At 27.5% G+C, this 18,720-nt stretch overlaps 2 protein-coding genes across 2 annotated transcripts; both read right to left on the minus strand.

Moving 5' to 3' along the window:
- Window positions 1–4,764: 4,764 nt before the first annotated feature.
- On the minus strand, window positions 4,765–5,373 carry LOC136085286 (uncharacterized). The gene has a single exon (XM_065806577.1). The coding sequence runs from the start codon at window positions 5,371–5,373 to the stop codon at window positions 4,765–4,767; it is 609 nt and encodes a 202-aa protein (XP_065662649.1).
- Window positions 5,374–8,134: 2,761 nt separating this feature from the next.
- On the minus strand, window positions 8,135–8,773 carry LOC136085287 (uncharacterized). The gene has a single exon (XM_065806578.1). It carries the CDS (start codon window positions 8,771–8,773, stop codon window positions 8,135–8,137), a length of 639 nt encoding a protein of 212 aa, XP_065662650.1.
- Window positions 8,774–18,720: the final 9,947 nt, after the last annotated feature.

An 18,720-nucleotide genomic window follows, 5' to 3' on the forward strand; every position in this document is an offset into this window, starting at 1 on the left:
TTTGCAAGTTCCACTACTCGCTGTACATATTTTTTGCAAGTTCCACAACTCGCTGTAAATTTTTTTGCAAGTTCCACTACTCGCTGTACATTTTTTTTGCAAGTTCCACTACTCGCTGTACATACTTTTTGCAAGTTCCACAACTCGATGTAAATTTTTTTTGCAAGTTCCACTACTCGCTGTACATATTTTTTGCAAGTTCCACAACTCGCTGTAAATTTTTTTTGCAAGTTCCACTACTTGCTGTACATTTTTTTTGCAAGTTCCACTACTCGCTGTACATTTTTTTTTCAAGTTCCACTACTCTCTGTAATTTTTTTTGCAAGTTCCACTACTTGCTGCACATTATATATATATATATATATATATATATATATATATATATATATATATATATATATATATATATATATATATATATATATATATATATATATTCAAAAAATAGTAAAATCATGTAGTAAGATAATAAAATGCATGTCCAATTATCAAAAAATAATTGGCAACATTCACGTCGTGTCTATTGTTAACAATGATTAATATATAGTTTCATTAATGGAATTTAATATCTTAATCAATAACTAAAAGCCAAGATGTAAACTAATTAAAATAATATTATAAAACATTTTTTGTTTTTAAAACTTTTTTTCACGTCAGAGGGGGAACCATCTATAACTAAACTAAGCATTATGTGATGTATTTTGAGTTTTGGTAAAAGATGTTTTTATATTAAAGTTTATTATTTTAATTACATTTAAATATTCACATTAGGAAAACATCAGCTCACAGCATACAATGTCAGCAACTAGCTGGAACTTTTTCATATAATAATCAAAAGCTTCAGAATCATTATCTTTTCTAGTCCAGTAAAAAATAGTAATAGCCTTTCTTTGTTTTTTTTAAGTTTTTCTACTCTGCTATTGTGCAAGACTGTCATTGCTGTATCGGAATCATATCATTCATAATTATTATTGATATAGTATGTTTTAATTATATATTATATTATAGTATATATTTAATATATACTATAATATAGTATATACTATAGTATATATTAAATATATAATATATTATAAATATAATATACTATAAATAGTATATTAAATTTAATATACTATAAATATATTTTATATGTCTATATATTTTTAGACAAATATTAGTATATTACTAATATATGATATATTCTAAATACATAAAAAAGCAGTATATTATATTATTATATGATATAAAGCTTTTTAAAAATGTAATATGATTGGACTGAGCAAAAAACATGTATTACTGAATTTATAATATAAAACGAATTTTAATCTTATTAACTGAAACTAGCTAAATCATTTATTTGAATCATACTTAATATGATTCAAATAATTTACCATTCATTGAATGGTAATTTATTTGAATCATATTAAGTATGATTCAAATAAATGATTTGGAATTTAGAATGATTCAACAAAAAGTAGTGGTAATATTATTTATTAAAACGATTTTACCACTACTTTGATTGCCATAAGAGGATTATTGAGGAGAACGTTTAATTAACACAAAAATTTTTATTTTTTTGTTTTTATTCGTTTTTCTTTTTAGTTAAATCTGAACTAATTATTATAATTTTAAAAGCAGATTGAAGTTCCTCTTCATCCGCCCCTCCCCCTCCCTATGTCTCAAAATAAAAGCGGAAAATAAAAATTTAAGTACCAAAAGTGCTTCACAAAATAGAGTATGTGCTGCATGAAATAAATCAATGAAATTTGGCAGGTGCAAAGAAATTGTGTGAACTTAAAATCGAGAATAATATTGCAAAAAAAAACAAGCATTTCTTCAACATTTACTGAATGCACAAAGTATAACTAAGTTTTTGTCATTTAAAAATCTACTTTAAAAAGTTTTTATTGTAATCAAAAGGTACAAATTTATAAAGTTTAATTACTCTAGTTTTTAAAAAATATCTATACTAATATATAACTCTAAATAAAAATCCTCAAAATACGTTTCTCCCTCGATAGCGAAAAGCAATCTTCAAAAAACGTGACACAGAATTTTAGCACAAATATCGGTTCCGTAAAACGCGTAATTCTACGTACCTAATTTAATATTTACATTTTTATAATGTAATAATATAATTTTAACAAAGAAATAATAGTTCCTACTTAAAAATCTTTTCAGTGGTCCACCTAGCAAACGTCTTAAACAGCAGTGTCTTATTTTACTGAAGAAACTCCAAGGCTTTGTAGTCGTCAAATCCACCGCTCAAATATACCTGCTATCTCACCTTTTGAGTACTACAAGCGTAATGTAGCCATTCCATTCCTCTACAAGGTTTCATCTGATTTGGCAGCACGCTTTACAGAAAATAAGAGAGCACATCATGAAATATGTTCTTTGATTCCAGAAGTTATTATCACCAAAGACAATGAAGAGTTGGAAACATTGTCAAAGCAACAAGCGGATAAATAGTATGGAATTCTTCCAAATCCATATGGTCTGAATAATGAGTTGCAGCGATGGAAACATTTATGTTTTGAGAACAATTTTTGTGGAATGACAATCACGCAACTACTTCAGCAACATGTTGACTCCACATTCTTTCCCAATATTCGTGAGTTATTTCTGATTCTGGCAACTTTGCCAATTGGCAGTTGTGAGGCGGAGCGTTCATTCTCTTGTGTACGCCGCAATCATTCATATTTACGAACAACGATGACAACTGATAGATTGTCAGATTTGTGTGTGATTGGGATGCATTATAACAATTTGCATTATAACAATTTACAGGACTGTGTTTCAACAGAAAAAATTGTAAATAACTTCATTGCACTACATCCACGTAGGATGCAAGCACAATCTCTTTTTTACTACTGTTTAGTAGTTTATGTTTGTATATTATGATTCAATGAATAGATAATGTGCTTTGGATGACAAATAATTATTTCTAAAACATGGAAAAAATCATAAAATTTTATAAGTTAAAATCAAGTATTTTTTTATAATGTAGCCACCCCCTCCTTCAAAATCTTGGATCCGCCACTGATTCACTATAATTTATAGATATAAAACTTCTATTTCAAACTTCAAAGTATGATATTAGGCTAAAAAATCATTGCTTAAAAGTATTTAACTACTGTCGTCTTTTTTTTATTTTTATAGTTCTTGTTATAAATAATCTTTATAAATTCCAAAGTTTCATGGAGTAATTAAGTAATTAAACTAAAGAAATGCTTTAAGTTTTTTAAAAATTTGCTTCATAAATTTTTTTAAAATGTTTAACATTTTCTTAAAATTTTTTTTATATTTTCTAGAAGTCAATCGCAATATCAGCCAGTCTCTTAATTCAAGAATTAACATCTGAAATCAGTATAAAGAAGTAGATTTCCGACAAAGGAGTTATTACTTTATTAATTTTAGTATTACGTCATTAAAGAAATTTTTTTAAATATAGAAACAAAGTCGTACAACGCTAAATATAAAGAAATAGATTTTTCGATTACATATAAATTAAAACAGTTACAAATATCTTCAGTATTAATATTAAGTTGCTACGCCATGATCACGGACACTCTTCTTGTGTTCCATGCCATTGATGTTGAAAGATGTATTTCATTTACTTGTGAGCTAGAAAAGAATATGATAAATGCAACATCAGTATCAAAGATTGGGTTTGATTGAGTTGAGTGTATATGAGTGTAGTTGTGATTGTAGGACAACAAAATGCAAGTGTTAGAAAAACAGTTTGCACTTTTTTTAATATTCTGTAAATTTTTGTAAAAATAATTTTCTTTCTATACCTAAGACCTAATAAATAACGTTTACATGTTTGGGGAAGAAGGGGGGGGGGGAGAGAGAAACGAAATATAAGCCTTTCTTTATTGATGACTATATAAAATGATAATGTCATAATATCCAAGTCTTTAAATAAGAAGTTAAAATGTGTTCCAAAAAGTTAAACATAGGGGAGATGGGGGCGCATTGATTGCCGTAGCAGTGTTTTAAAAATTGCGCAGAACCTGAAAGAGATGTAAAAACTTATTAACTACGAAACACATGTAGAACTATCTGGCTTTTGGAATATAGAAATATTTTGATTTAAAAAAATGATAAACATGAATAATTTTAACTTTTAAACAACCCTCTCAAAAGATCAATGTACCCCAAACTATGGGTACTATGATCTCCGACTTGGGGCACATTGATCTTATATGCGTAATATTATCTAAACGTTTAACACTTCTATAACTTTTGTTGATTTTTGGTTTGCTTCAAAATTTTCTTTTCTTTTGACAAACGAATTTCATTTCTGACAGGAGTATCAGTCAAGATCCTTGTTTTTAACTGCCTACTTTTAACATTTTTTTTTCTGGCAGATGCTTTTGGGTAAGGTTTTAAAACCTCAGGTGAGATTATAGAAGCAACACTTGTTGACACTTTGTTTAAAATACTTGTTTCAATATTTACTATAGTTATTTCAGACTCTATGTGATTAACATGTGCTGGTATCATTTCAGATTCCATGTTGTTGACAGGAATGATAGTAACTGTATCTGGAGCAGCTCTATCTGTAACTGATGATGGTAAATATTCGTCATCTTTGAAAATTTCAGAATTGAATGGCTCAATGCCAGCTACTCTAAATCCTGTCTGTATATTAGATGGTGAGAAAGCTTTTGTATACGGTTCTCGAACTATTGAAACAATATCATAAATGGTCATTGGTCTTGGGTTTGAAACCATCCAATTATCACATGCAGAATTGTAAAACCTTTTCAATGGTCAAAAAACAGTTCTATCTAATGGCTGCAATTTATGGCTGCAATGGGGAGGAAAACTTATCATTGTAATTCCGTGTTGAATTGCAAGCTCCAAGCCTTTAACAGAAATATGACTTTCATGACTGTCGAGAAGTAACAAAACTGGAGATTCCTGAGAACAGTTTGAATATTTAACAAAATGTTTAATCCATTCTATGAAAATTTCTGAGTTCATCCAACCAGAAGGATTTGCAAATCCCACACATCCAGGAGGTCCTTCTTTAATCATGTAATCATGAAACTTTACCCTAGGAAAAATAAATAATGGAGGAATGGAATTTCCAATAGCATTAGAGGCACAACATGCAGTTACCAATGTTCCTCGTTCTGCAGATGCGATTCTTCCAACTTGTTTGCTTCCTCTACCAGCTAAAACCTTTACCTGCTTTTGAACGGTTATAAAACCAGTTTCATCAACATTATATATACAGTTAGGATTATATTTATATCGATTTCTTACCGTTTTAAGATTTTGAAAAAACTCTCTTACAGTGTGTTTGTTAAAAGCTGTTGATCGAGCGAAGCTCGTTGCTTCAGGTGTTCGTAGAGACAACTCTGGTTGTCTTTTCATAAAACCTTGCAACCAATCAATGCCTGCAATTTTATTTTTGATCCATGATGATGGGCATATCTTATTGTTTTTTAAAGCAAATTCATATGCCAATAATCGCGTTGACCTAGTTGAAAGTTCATTTTTGATGCAATTAGTAAATAACTTGATAAACTTTTTTCATCTTCTGCTGTAAAAACTTGTCTATTGTTGTAGTTAGGCTTGAAAGCTTCATTTGGATTAAGCCTCTTTTTACGACAATATCTTTTTAAAGTCATTCTATCTATGTTAAACTGACGTGCTACAACATTCAGTTGTGTTCCTTCTAAAACTTTATTAACAGCTACTTTCATTGTTTCACTTGGTATAGCAACTTTATTTGTTTTTTTAATTCTATTTCTAACCATTTTAAGATCTGTAAAAAAATATATCAATAAAAACATATGTTTTTAATAAATGCTAATATTTAACATAATAATATTATGTTAAATATTTTTTAATTATTATGTTAAATATTATTCTTTTGATATTATAAAATAATAGTATTATTATTACTAGCTTATAACATAAGTAGATTTAAAAAATGAAATGCTAAAAGCTATTGTTTGTTTATATATAGTTTTTTTTTAAATTATAAATACAATTCCATTCGTTACTTATAAACAAAAACATGGGGCACTTCGTCTTCTATGGGGCACTTTGATCCTCCGATCAATGGGCCCCGCATAGTCAAAGATCAATGTACCCCAATAGGTATAGGTAACATATTGATAGCAATATCTACTGTATAAATTGCAGCCAAATAAAAATTATATATTATATTATACACCTAACACTTACAAATTTAAAATGAAATTGTTGTTAACCCATACAGACATCTAAATAAAAATATATTTGAATTATATTACGATTTAAAAAAATCACTTTTTATGACGAAAAACAATATTTTCTTTATTTTTTTTGACGCTGATAACCTTATGAAAAAATATTACGAATAATCAATTAGGGAAGCATAATGGTTAATTAAATTGTAACCTCACTTCTAGTAAGGCAAAAATGAACGAGTAAAAGCCAAAAGATCATACTGCCCCGGCGATCAATGCGCCCCCATCTCCCCTACCTCATAGAACTAAAAACAAACAAAGAGGTTGTTTTTTTTGAGAGAAATGGATATAATTATCTAATACGGATAAATGTTTTTTGTTCCTCTTGAAAAGCTCTTTCTCGTCACAAAACTTGTTTTTTTTTATTATTTCGATAATTCATTTTCCAAATTCATTTATTTTCCTTACTGAAATAACGACGCCACGGATCCCGGTCACTATTACTCTGCCGTGATATGAACAAAGTATCTGCAAAATACTCATTTTGCTCAGTAAATATAGTTAACATTCTTATAAACATTCCTGCAGATAGGGGAGAACCTTAATGAATGGGACAGTTTTTGTAAAATAAATTTTATAAGTTGATAAAGTTGTTTAATTTATACATTAAAAATAGTTTGATCACAATTAACTATTGCACTATCATATATAAACATAAAATCGGTTCCGCAAAGGCCTATTGGTAAAAAAGGGAGTTTTATTGGACCAAGACATTTGTCCCATTCATTAAGAACTACTTATTGAATTGAACAAAAAAATTACTGAATGGTACGAATCTAAAAAATGAATAAAAGAAGAGAGGACACGAGTAAGTTTCAAGCCAGTGGTGCAGTATAGGAAGTGGAGCCAGTATAGGAAGCCAGTGGAGCAGTATAGGAAGTTTTTGTCATTAGGGAAGTCGAAAAAGCTATATATATCGTAGAAATGTATGTCAGAAGAAATTTTCATTGTAAGGTGACATACTCATGTCCTCATATTGACAAACCTAAAATATTTCTATTTAAAAAATTAAAATTACTCACAATAAATTTCTTTTAAAAAAATAGATTGATAATTTTTTTTTAGTAAAACAAGGTAAAGCAGCATCCCTCTGCTGACTTAATTATCTACCGTATTATGTATTTAATTTACTTAATAAAAAACTCAATAAAAAGCAACTTATTAGATATTTAAAAAAATTCATTTCATTCATGTTTAAACAAAGTAGAAAAAACAGTTATTGCTTGTTGAGCAATTGTATTGCAAAGAACATGCAATAAAATTTTAATATATCAACGAAAGTGTAAAAGATATTAACTTCACATAATTTGCATTCGTAATAACGTTTCCAGTTGTATTTGCATACTTTGCAAGTATTTTGCTGTTCTTGGTTGATAAGCACATTTTTTACAGATGAATCAATTAAAAAATCTGCATCATAGTCTTCTGTTTCTTTCATTTCTTTGAGGTCAATTTTGCTTTTTTTTTTTTTGTGTTACTTCTACCAGCTTCAAAACTTTTCCTCTTAATTATTATCCTCTCTGGAGTTTTAGTTAATATAGTACTTTTACCCTGCTGTCTTCTTTTTCTAGTATCTGTTCTTGTAGGTGCTTTAGGGTAGAGCTGTATAGTTTCTGAGCTAACTATTTTAACAGATGATTGGGAAGAAACTTGCTTTTTTTTTCAAACAAATGTTGATTATTTATTTTTTGAATTTCTGAAAGAGTTCTGTCACTAACACAAGAAGATATAAAATCACTTTCCCCAAATATTTGTCTATTGAGTGGATAAATCCCACATTTATCAAACCCACTGCAAATATTTTTTATTGTGAACGACAGAGTATATGCTGCACATGCTAACTGAGGTAAATTATATATGTTCATAATCCTCCCTGGATTATAAGCCAACTATTCATTCTAAGCTATTCTAAAATAAGATTTAAAAGGCCCAAACACTAAAACATCCAATGGCTGCAATCTATGACTACAGTGTGGTGGAAATGTTAACAAAATCAAAGAGTTTTCTTTTGCAAATCTTATTGTTTCAAATGAAATGTGGCTTTCATGGTTGTCCGATAACAACAGCACTGGATGCTCCACAGATGGCTTAGCATGGAAAACAAAATGCTTCATTGCAACTAAAAAGTTTTCTCTTGTCATCCAACCATTTTTGTTACACAACCCTAAGCTTCCAGTTGGTGCTCCATTTATCATAAAATCTTTGTAGTTTACTCTTGAAAATATAAATACAGGTGGAACTGTATTACCAATAGCATTCACAAAAGCCAACATTGTCACCAATGACCCTCTTTCTGCTGAAACAGCTTGACAAACTCTCTTAGTTCCACGAGTTGAAATAATCTTTGGAGGATCTGTTACTGTTAACAACCCTGTCTTATCTGCATTAAAAATACATTCAGGTTTGAATTTATATTTTAATTGAACTTCTAACAAGTTATCAAAAAACATGGACACTGTATGTTGATTAAAGGCAGTTGCACGAACAAGACAATTAGTGATAATTTTAGATGCTGTATCAAAAAACTTTTCAACCATTGCTTTCCTGCCATTTTATTTAGGTGCCATGACTCAGGACTATTTTTGGAATTCAATGCAACACCATACTTGTAAGCTAACTGCCTAGTTTGTAATTTAGTTAAACCGTAGCACATGTTTGAAGACATATGCAAATAATCTACAATAGCACTTTCATCAGAAGCATGAAAAAATTTTCTTTGTGTTTTTTTTTTTTTCCAATGTTTGTGACGTGTTTATAGTTTTCAGGCAGATTTTGACATCTTGCCACTTTAACAGCTCTACCTACTGCAGATTTTGATAAACTATATTTGTTAGCTGCATCTTGAATAGACATACCATTAAGTACACCTTTGACGGCATCTTCAACATCTAAAGAATTTTTTCGTATTAATTTTGTGTTTGGTTTTATCTAAAATAAAATTTACAGCTTTACAAAGATCAAATGTATGCAAATCTCATATAATATAATATGAGATTTGGAAATATATACTTGAATTAAAAAACAAAATTATATATATATATATATATATATATATATATATATATATATATATATATATATATATATATATATATATATATATATATATATTTATATATGTATATATATATATACATATATATATATACATATATAAATATATATATATATATATATATATATATATATATATATATATATATATATATATATATATATATATATATATATATATATATATATTTATACATATACAGGGCCGGCGAGTATATCGCGCCCTAGGAGAATCTGACACACTGCGCTCTCCACCCCCCTCCTTTAACTTACTTTCACATTTGTATTTACATTCAGATGAATATATGTATAATCATAAATAAACGTATATTTGTGTAACTTTATAATATATTAATAAATAATTTCAAAACTTCACTTTTTGCGCTTTTGTTTTTGCAAATGTAGAAACAAGTTCCGTCAGTTCAATGTTTCTAGAATATCATGTTCACTTGACAAAGTAGCTAATCCAGCAAGTCTTTCTTGCTGTATAGGCGTTCTCAAAAAATTTTTTATCAGTTTGGGTTTTGAGAAGCTTCGCTCACCGCTAACCGCGGAAACTGGAAGTGTCAAGAGGATTTATAAAGCTTTAACAGTGTTGGGGACACAATCTCTTGGATTATTTTAATATAAAATTTAGTAAATATAGCAAATATTTACTAAATTTTATCTTAAAAAATAATCTAACAAATTGTGTTAGCTAATTTTTTTCTCCATATTTCAAAGCTTTCTCAAGATTCAAGCAATGTTCCATAATATCTTTGCTAGTTACACTCTGTAAACTGTGAACATCATATAGAAAATCAAACAGCAAACTTATTGTTTACATAAGAGTAAATCTTTCTTCAACCAATTGTATTGCTGTATCAAAAATAGCAAAGTAAAAATTAATTTTGAATTTTTCTACTAACTTAAAACTAGAAATAGCGTTTGCAATAAACTGCTTAATCATAGTTTCAGTCATTCGTGGGTCCGAGTTGGTCAAATAAAGCTAAAAATTCCACAACTTTCAGAAAGTTTCCGTTATCAGCAGTGTTAAGTTTCTCATGTGTTCCGCAAAAAGCAAGATTTTATACCAAGAACTTTAATTAAAGCTATCCGCCGCTTCAAGTTTGCTGCCAATACTGTTCTTCTTTTTTAACAAGGCGCAAATGTTCGGCATCAACTGTTTCATTGAACGCAGTCGCAGCTCGAACTTTTTCAATGACTGAAAATTCTCTAGATGTTTTTCAGATAAAATATATGTGGGACATGTTTTATGTCAGCAGAAAATAATTCAGACATAAAATTATGTCAAAATATGTCGATAGAAAATATTTGGGACATATTTTATGTTAGCAGAAAATATATCTCAGACATATTTGACAGATAATAACCCTGATAGAATATTTCATTAAAATATTTTACTACTTCTGAATTAACACGCCAGTAAAAACAATTTTCACAATAAAGTTAAACGTGCTAAAATTTTCTATAAATTAGTAAGGAAAACTTTGCATTGTATTAATTACTACAAAATTTACTACAAAAAAATACTACAAAATTTCATTCTGCATAAAAAGTATTTAAAAAAAATCACGTCAAATAAAACACAAGTATCAAGTTTATTCTATGGTTTTATTTGACTCGATTTAACTTTTGTTTTATTTGACGATTTTGTTTTACTTTTTCAAATCTCCTAAATTTAATCTAACAGAGACTTAAAAAAGATTTTGGCAATGTTTTTAATATATTTATTTTTTATGCAGCTAGTTTTAGTGCCGCCCTAGAAAACTTGCCGCCTAACTCGCCTAGTGGTTAAACCGGCCCTGTATATATATATATATATATATATATATATATATATATATATATATATATATATATATATATATATATATATATATATATATATATATATACATATATATATATATATATATATATATATATATATATATATATATATATATATATATATATATACATATGTATATATATATGTATATATATATATATATATATATATATATATATATATATATATATATATATATATATATATATATATATATATATATATATATATAATATATATATATATATTTACTTATAAACGAAGAGGACGCATTTTATAAATTAGAAGAGGAAATTAAACACTCAGTAACTATCAACTATGACCCGACTCAAACCCTTATGACTAAATTCCAGAAACTATTGTGCAGGTTACGAAAACAAAAAAGTTAGATAACAAGACTTATTTTCAAATGTACCCTTCTGACTGCGTACCTCCACGTTTATATGGAGTCATAAAAGCTCACAAGCCAGAAAAGAACTATCCAATGCGGCCAGTCGTTTCTACTATAGGTATCCCACTAAATCGATCATCAGAGCATCTTGTAAAAATTATACAACCAACCTTAAACAAAAATAAAACAAGATTATTAAAATCCTCCTCGTTTGTCAACGAAGCGAAATCTTGGTTAATTGATCCTAAGCAAATTCAAGTCTCTTTTGATGTGGTGGCGTTATATCCCTCAATTCCAATTGACAGAGCAATTCCTGTGGTTATCGATATTTTAAACAACGATATTGATAATCTTAAAAAAAGAATCGGCTATCATTAAGATACAAATAAAACCTACATCAAACGTTAATCCAAAAATAGTTATGGGTGCTTTTAAAGGTTTTGTATCTCGTGCCGTTAAAATTTGTTTCAAAAAATATCTTAATGTTTTTAGTGAACATGTTTGCAGAAAATGGACACGATAGATTAAAGCTTGAAACAACTGCTAAGAACTATATTCAGAAAAGAATCAACCTTTCTAAAATAAATTATAATAAAACAGAAACATTTAAATATACAGTTAAACTTCCATGGCTCCCAAGAATAGGTCCAAAACTAAGAAAATAACTTAAACCTTACAACGTCAGAATAATATTTACTACACCACCTACGTTAAAAAACATCTTATGCAACAACAAGTCTAAGTTAATTCCAAATAGCAATCCCGGTGTCTATAAACTCACATGCTCTTGTGGCAGTATATACATTGGTGAAACAAAAAAGAAAGTTGTAGCGAGATGCATTGAACATCAAAAAAACTATTTAAAAGGTAAATGGGATGCATCTGGTGCAACCGAACATGGTAGAGAATGTAATGGTATGTTAGATTGGTCAAATCCGAAAACTCTAGCAATAAAATCAGAGTACGATGAACGTAAAGTTAGAGAATCACTTGAAATTAATTACGCCTCAACATACCAAGAAATAAAACATGCTCCAATACTTCTCAACCGTGACAATGGCATTAAAATTTCTACAAACAGTTGGAGACCTCTGTTTAAAAAAATTATCCGAAAAAAGGAATCAAATAATATTTGCTAATTTTATATTTACGTTATTATGCAATCATTTATGGCTTCTTTTTAATGTCTTCTTTGACGTTTTTATGTAATATTCGTAACGTTTTTTTTTTTATTTTGTATTATATTTTACGTCTGATGACGATCTGTGCAAAAGCAGATCGAAATAATACGAAGAATAAATTTAGTTTGTACGCAGCTGTTATTTTATGCTTTATATTCAAATATATATATATATATATATATATATATATATATATATATATATATATATATATATATATATATATATATATATATATATATATATGTAAATTATGTTAGTGTATTTTACAAATAGAGTGCTCAATGTTCTTAAAGAACAGAGCAATAATTAATTAGTAAAAAACACTTATCTAACTTTTATCTTCGACTTGATGTTTCACCATTGCTGGATCATCAGGAAGAGAACTCTTCCTGATGATCCAGCAATGGTGAAACATCAAGTCGAAGATAAAAGTTAGATAAGTGTTTTTTACTAATTAATTATATATATATATATATATATATATATATATATATATATATATATATATATATATATATATATATATATATATATATATATATATATATATATATATATATATACAGTGATGGGCATAGTTAACTAATTTTTTAGTTAACTTTTAGTTAAACTACTTTTTTTTAGTTAAATGCAATAGTTAAACTAAATTTTTTTATTTAAGTTAAACTTTAAGTTTAACTAACTTTTTTCCTAGTTTAGTTGAAAAAGTTTAACTAAATTTTTATTAACTAAATTTTTTATATATCGCCAAATAAATCGTTCTATTTCTATGCACCACTCACATGACCAAGGACTCCAAGGATTCTGTTATTACTATTTTTATGTATTTATTTATTTATTTAGTGCATGAACTGGACTTTTCAACATCATTTCCGCTTGGTCTGCTAATATCATAAATTCAAACTGTTAATCTAATAATCTGTTATTGTTATTGATAACATGAACAGCTTACTTGTGAACATGTGCTACAAAGATGTTAAACTAAAAAGTGATAAACCTGATGAAAAAAATTTGAATTTTATGCGCAAAAAAGTTGAATTTTAGTTAACTATTTCTAATTAGTTTAAGTTAACTACTTTTTATAAAAAGTTTGTGACTAAAAGTTTAACTACTTTTTTTTAGTTTTAGTTAGTAGTTTAGTTAAACTATAATAAAAAAGTTTGTGCCCATCACTGTATATATATATAAAAATATATAATTGCTCTGTTCTATATATATATATATATATATATATATATATATATATATATATATATATATATATATATATATATATATATATATATATATATATATATATATATATATATATATATATATATATATATATATATATATATATATATATATATATATATATATATATATAAACTAGTATTGTGTGTTTACGCACTAAATATGTGTTGTCAATATATATGTAGTGTCACAACAGTTCGTTTAACAATTTTTACATTTTAACGAACCATTAAAAAATCCACAAAATCTTTCACGTTTGTCAAAACTTTTAAAAGAAAGTTTTTATTATTTTTCTTTATATCCAATTTATTATTTAAAATAGATTTTCTTAAATAAAGATTTCTTAAATTCATGGAAATATTTAAAATAAATCTTTTTCAATAAAGATTTCTTAAATTCATGAACTCGAGTTTAAAGAATATGAAAGAACATATTTTACTTGAAATCTTTTTTTAAATTTTCACTATGATTGAATTTTAATATAATTTTTTAAAAAGCATTGGTCACATTTGTTTAAAACAACAGCATTGTTACTAAAATAAGCGTTAAATAAATTAATATATACGAGTGACCACAACTAAACTGCCAAAATATCTTTTTTCACTACACAAACTGTCGTTTTTTTGGACAAGTCCCATTCAATAATCATTATCTTGTCCCATTCAATAAGCTTTACACTTTATCCACAAATGGTGAGCCAAACTAAAAACAGCATTTCCTAAACGTGAATGGGTTTAAAATATTAAAACTAGAGGCAACTGGGTATTAAAAAATGGAGTTTTATTTTCCGTAACTTCCGAAATCGGTGCAAAATCGGAAAAACAAAGTTTTTTTTAGAATTACTTTTTTCTCTTCAAAACACATTAGCATCCAATGCTATTATATTTAGACCATAATGAGAATAATGACTCGTTCTGTTGAATAGTTGTATCTAACACTTATTACCACAGGAGTTTGGATATCCAACCTTTGATGCTTCTATGCAAATTTGATTTTGTCCAATTCAATAATTGTCCCATTCATTAAGGTTCACCCCTATTGTTAAACTAATAGATCGAAAACACTTATAAAAACATAAAAAAAATAAAAATGAATAGTAATAACCAACAAATTAATTACTTGAAAATTAAGCTATTGTGTTCTTCCTTATCAATTGTGTTCTTCCTTATCAATTGTGTTCTTCCTTATCAATTGTGTTCTTCCTTATCAATTGTGTTCTTCCTTATCAATTGTGTTCTTCCTTATCAATTGTGTTCTTCCTTATCAATTGTGTTCTTCCTTATCAATTGTGTTCTTCCTTATCATAGCAATACTTATTACACTACTTTAATTAACTCTTAGTAGAAAAAAAAAATTCTTCTAGTGTTCGCGATATGTATTATTTTATTTAAATAAAAATTTTTGCAATTTTTACTTCATTATACTCTTTATTTATAATTCTTTTATTATACTCATTTTATTATTTAATTGCAAAAAACGAAAAAATTCGAATTTATTCTTTTTTTTTTTTTTTATATAGTTTCGTATCCAAAAAACAGTGACAATATAATAATATTCTTAACACAGAAAATGCGCTTATAGCTATCTATTTTTCTCGTCTACGGTTTTACTAAAAAACAAAGAGATAAATCCATTTCTTGTTTTTTTTTAACGGTAAAACTAATAACGATGTGTTAAAAGTTTTTTTATTTTTCTGGTTTTTATGTTAAATATGTAAATGGGAGGGTTTAAAAGAAACCAAAGTGCATCTACACTTTTTCAAGATTGTAATTGAGAACTTGAAAGTTGTAATTAAGAAATTGTAATATGTAAATGAGAATACATTATTTGTAATTGCGAATTCAATGTAAGCTTAAAGGTCAGTATAAAAGATCTTGGACATGCATTTTAATAAGTTAATAATATCAAATTTAGCATTTGTATGCACCAGCAATATAGTAATACAGTAATGGTATTGAAAGATCGTTGTGTTATTTGTCAATACCCTATGAGTAGAAAGTCTGTTGTTAAATTGAATCCGTGCAAGCATTTATTTCACCAAATTTGTTTACAACCACTTCTGGAACAACCAGAACCACCTTGTCCAATTTGTAGACATGAAATACATGCAGTTGAATAAGTTGAAAGAAAACATTATGTTTTATCTTCATCGAATGATAGAAGAAGAGTAATCGAATGTGTTGATCGAAATGACGAGTGGGTGACTGGCGCAAACTTTAGGCGTCAAATATAAGACAGCATATAATTGAGTCCGCAGTGAAAATCTAAATTTTGTTGGAAGAATTTTGGTGGTTTTTAACCAAAAAACTTAACCGATGATCAAATCACTAACATGGATTGAAACACTAACATAGATTGAAAGTGACTGTCAGCTGACATTGGTGGCCATTAAAACAAAGATATTAAGACAATTTAATATTAGCGTCAACACAACCACAATTGCCAATTACCTCGAAGGCAGACTATTTTCATTTAAGTAAGTGCACAAGGAGCCTACTACAATGAATAGTAATGAAAAGCAAACAAAAATAGTTAAATATGTTAGGAACATTAACAAACACATCACAAACGGTGATCAGACAGTTTGGTTGGATGAAATAAATTTTAATCTTTTTTGTAATAAACGCAAGGACGGGCCAAACAGGGGAAAAGAGCGATAATGAAAATACCTTCTTCAAAAGGTGCAAACATACATTTAATTGCAGCTATATCAACAACAAATGTCGTCATGATGGAAACTCGCAGAGGATCATTTAAAGCAGATTCTTGTAACGAGTGGATGTTGGCTTTGTTTAGCCAGTGGGTTACATCCGGGAATCGTTTAGAGGATTTGGTCGTCGTAACAGACAATGTTTCATGTCACGCTTGTTTGGAAAGGGTGTTTGAAAATTCTCCGGCTTAGTTGTTATGATTAGGACCCTACAGCCCAATGTTAAACCCAGTCGAAGCTATCTGGTCCAAAATGAAAATAAACGTTAAAAATTTTATTTGCATTTCACCTGTATTCGGTGCTGGGAACAACGAATGCAGTATTTAGAAAGAATTGTTACTGCGGCAAAAAATAAAATAATGGCAGGTGATTGTACACGCGCTGTACAACATACGACAACGCATTACGCAACGATTTTAAATATGGAAGACGTCCAAGTTGGTGCTTAGCTGAATATTGCAATGATTTTTAATGACGTTGTTTAAATTCATATTTTAATGTAAATTAGGGAGTTTAGTCACGTGATTTTTTATCACCGAAAAAAAACTTTCGGTTTGATATTGAAAAACTTCGTCCAAAATACGAAGGAAATGATTTTATGTAGGTGTCGAAGAATAAAAACCCACCCATGAAAATTAATTATATACATATATATATTGATGTATTATTTTTCAGAAAAGAACGTAGAACATTTATTTATGTGATGCCGACAGTTTTCTCTTAAGCTGAAAAAGTTATTCTCTTTTAAATGATTCAATTTTGTGTAAATACCAGTAAATTAAGATGGAATCACGTGAAAATAGGTTCTGCAGCTATTTATTTGTTATGTACATAACTTTTTGATTTAAAAAAAAAAATTTATATAGGGTGGGTTTTTTGTTTTCTTTAAAGTGATTTTTAGAAATACTAGTTTAGAATTACAAGTAATAGTTTTATTAGGCGCACTGCGCTTAACTAAGTGATAACTTTCTGCGGATTTCTTAGTTACTCTACCATTTAATCTTCCATATGGAAAAAAAGATCTGTTATTTTTATTGAACATTATTATACATACATTTTTGTGCATTAATGATGATATTGATATAGTATGATTTTGGTTGATATAACTAGTTGAACTTTTTTGATAAGTATTTATTATTAACTTTCAAAACAAGATTTATTAAATCATTTACTGAAGACTTCAGTAAATATAAACTTAATATAAAATTAGAAACAAATTACTTCAGTGAAGTAATTTGTTTCTAATTTTATATTTAGGTAAAAGTTTGTAGTCAGTAAACAAATAAAACTATTTATTTACTGATAAGTAGATAAAAAGTTTTAAAGTGTTGTTAATTAAATCATCTGTATATTTATCATTAATTTTTTTATTATTTTAACTAACCTGTAAGTTTTATATATAGCATTGTATATATTATTTAAAACTTACTTTCATTGTAACAGTGAATCTTAACATCATACCTAAATTGATATCAATAAATTTAATTAACTATAAGGTTATTTATTTATCAAAAAAATGATTGTTTTGATAAATAAATAACCTTATAGTTCATTAAATTTTTGGATATCAATTTAGGTATGATGTTTAGATTGATTTAAATTTATTTATTTTCTTGACTTGATTAATGAAAAAATAGTTTAGATAAAATGTTTAATGAAGAAATTTATATTTGGTATTTAACGTTAAAAGATACCTCTAACAATGAATTATATTGTAAATTTTGCAGTGATTTTAATGTTCAGCTCCTCTGCTATTGAAAAACAATTAGCTACAAAGATAAATAGATTAGTTGATAATATCAGAAAATAAAAGAAACAACGCAAAAATAAAAAGTTGGATTTGTTATTAAGTGAAGCCTTTATTCCACCTGTGACAAATATTCCTAATAATACATCTATTAGTTCAGAAGTTTGTAAAGAAACAATCCTTATCAGTGAAAACAAAATGCTCAAAAAAGAAAATAAAAATTTAAAAAGGAAACTTGAATCGATGATGGATTTAGAATTGGATTATTTTAAGCATCTAAAGGATATGTCAAGCAATCTGCAAATACTTATTTCAAAAAACTCTTTAA

Source organism: Hydra vulgaris, chromosome 09 (assembly GCF_038396675.1).
Source record: "Hydra vulgaris chromosome 09, alternate assembly HydraT2T_AEP".
Taxonomy (NCBI): domain Eukaryota; kingdom Metazoa; phylum Cnidaria; class Hydrozoa; order Anthoathecata; family Hydridae; genus Hydra; species Hydra vulgaris.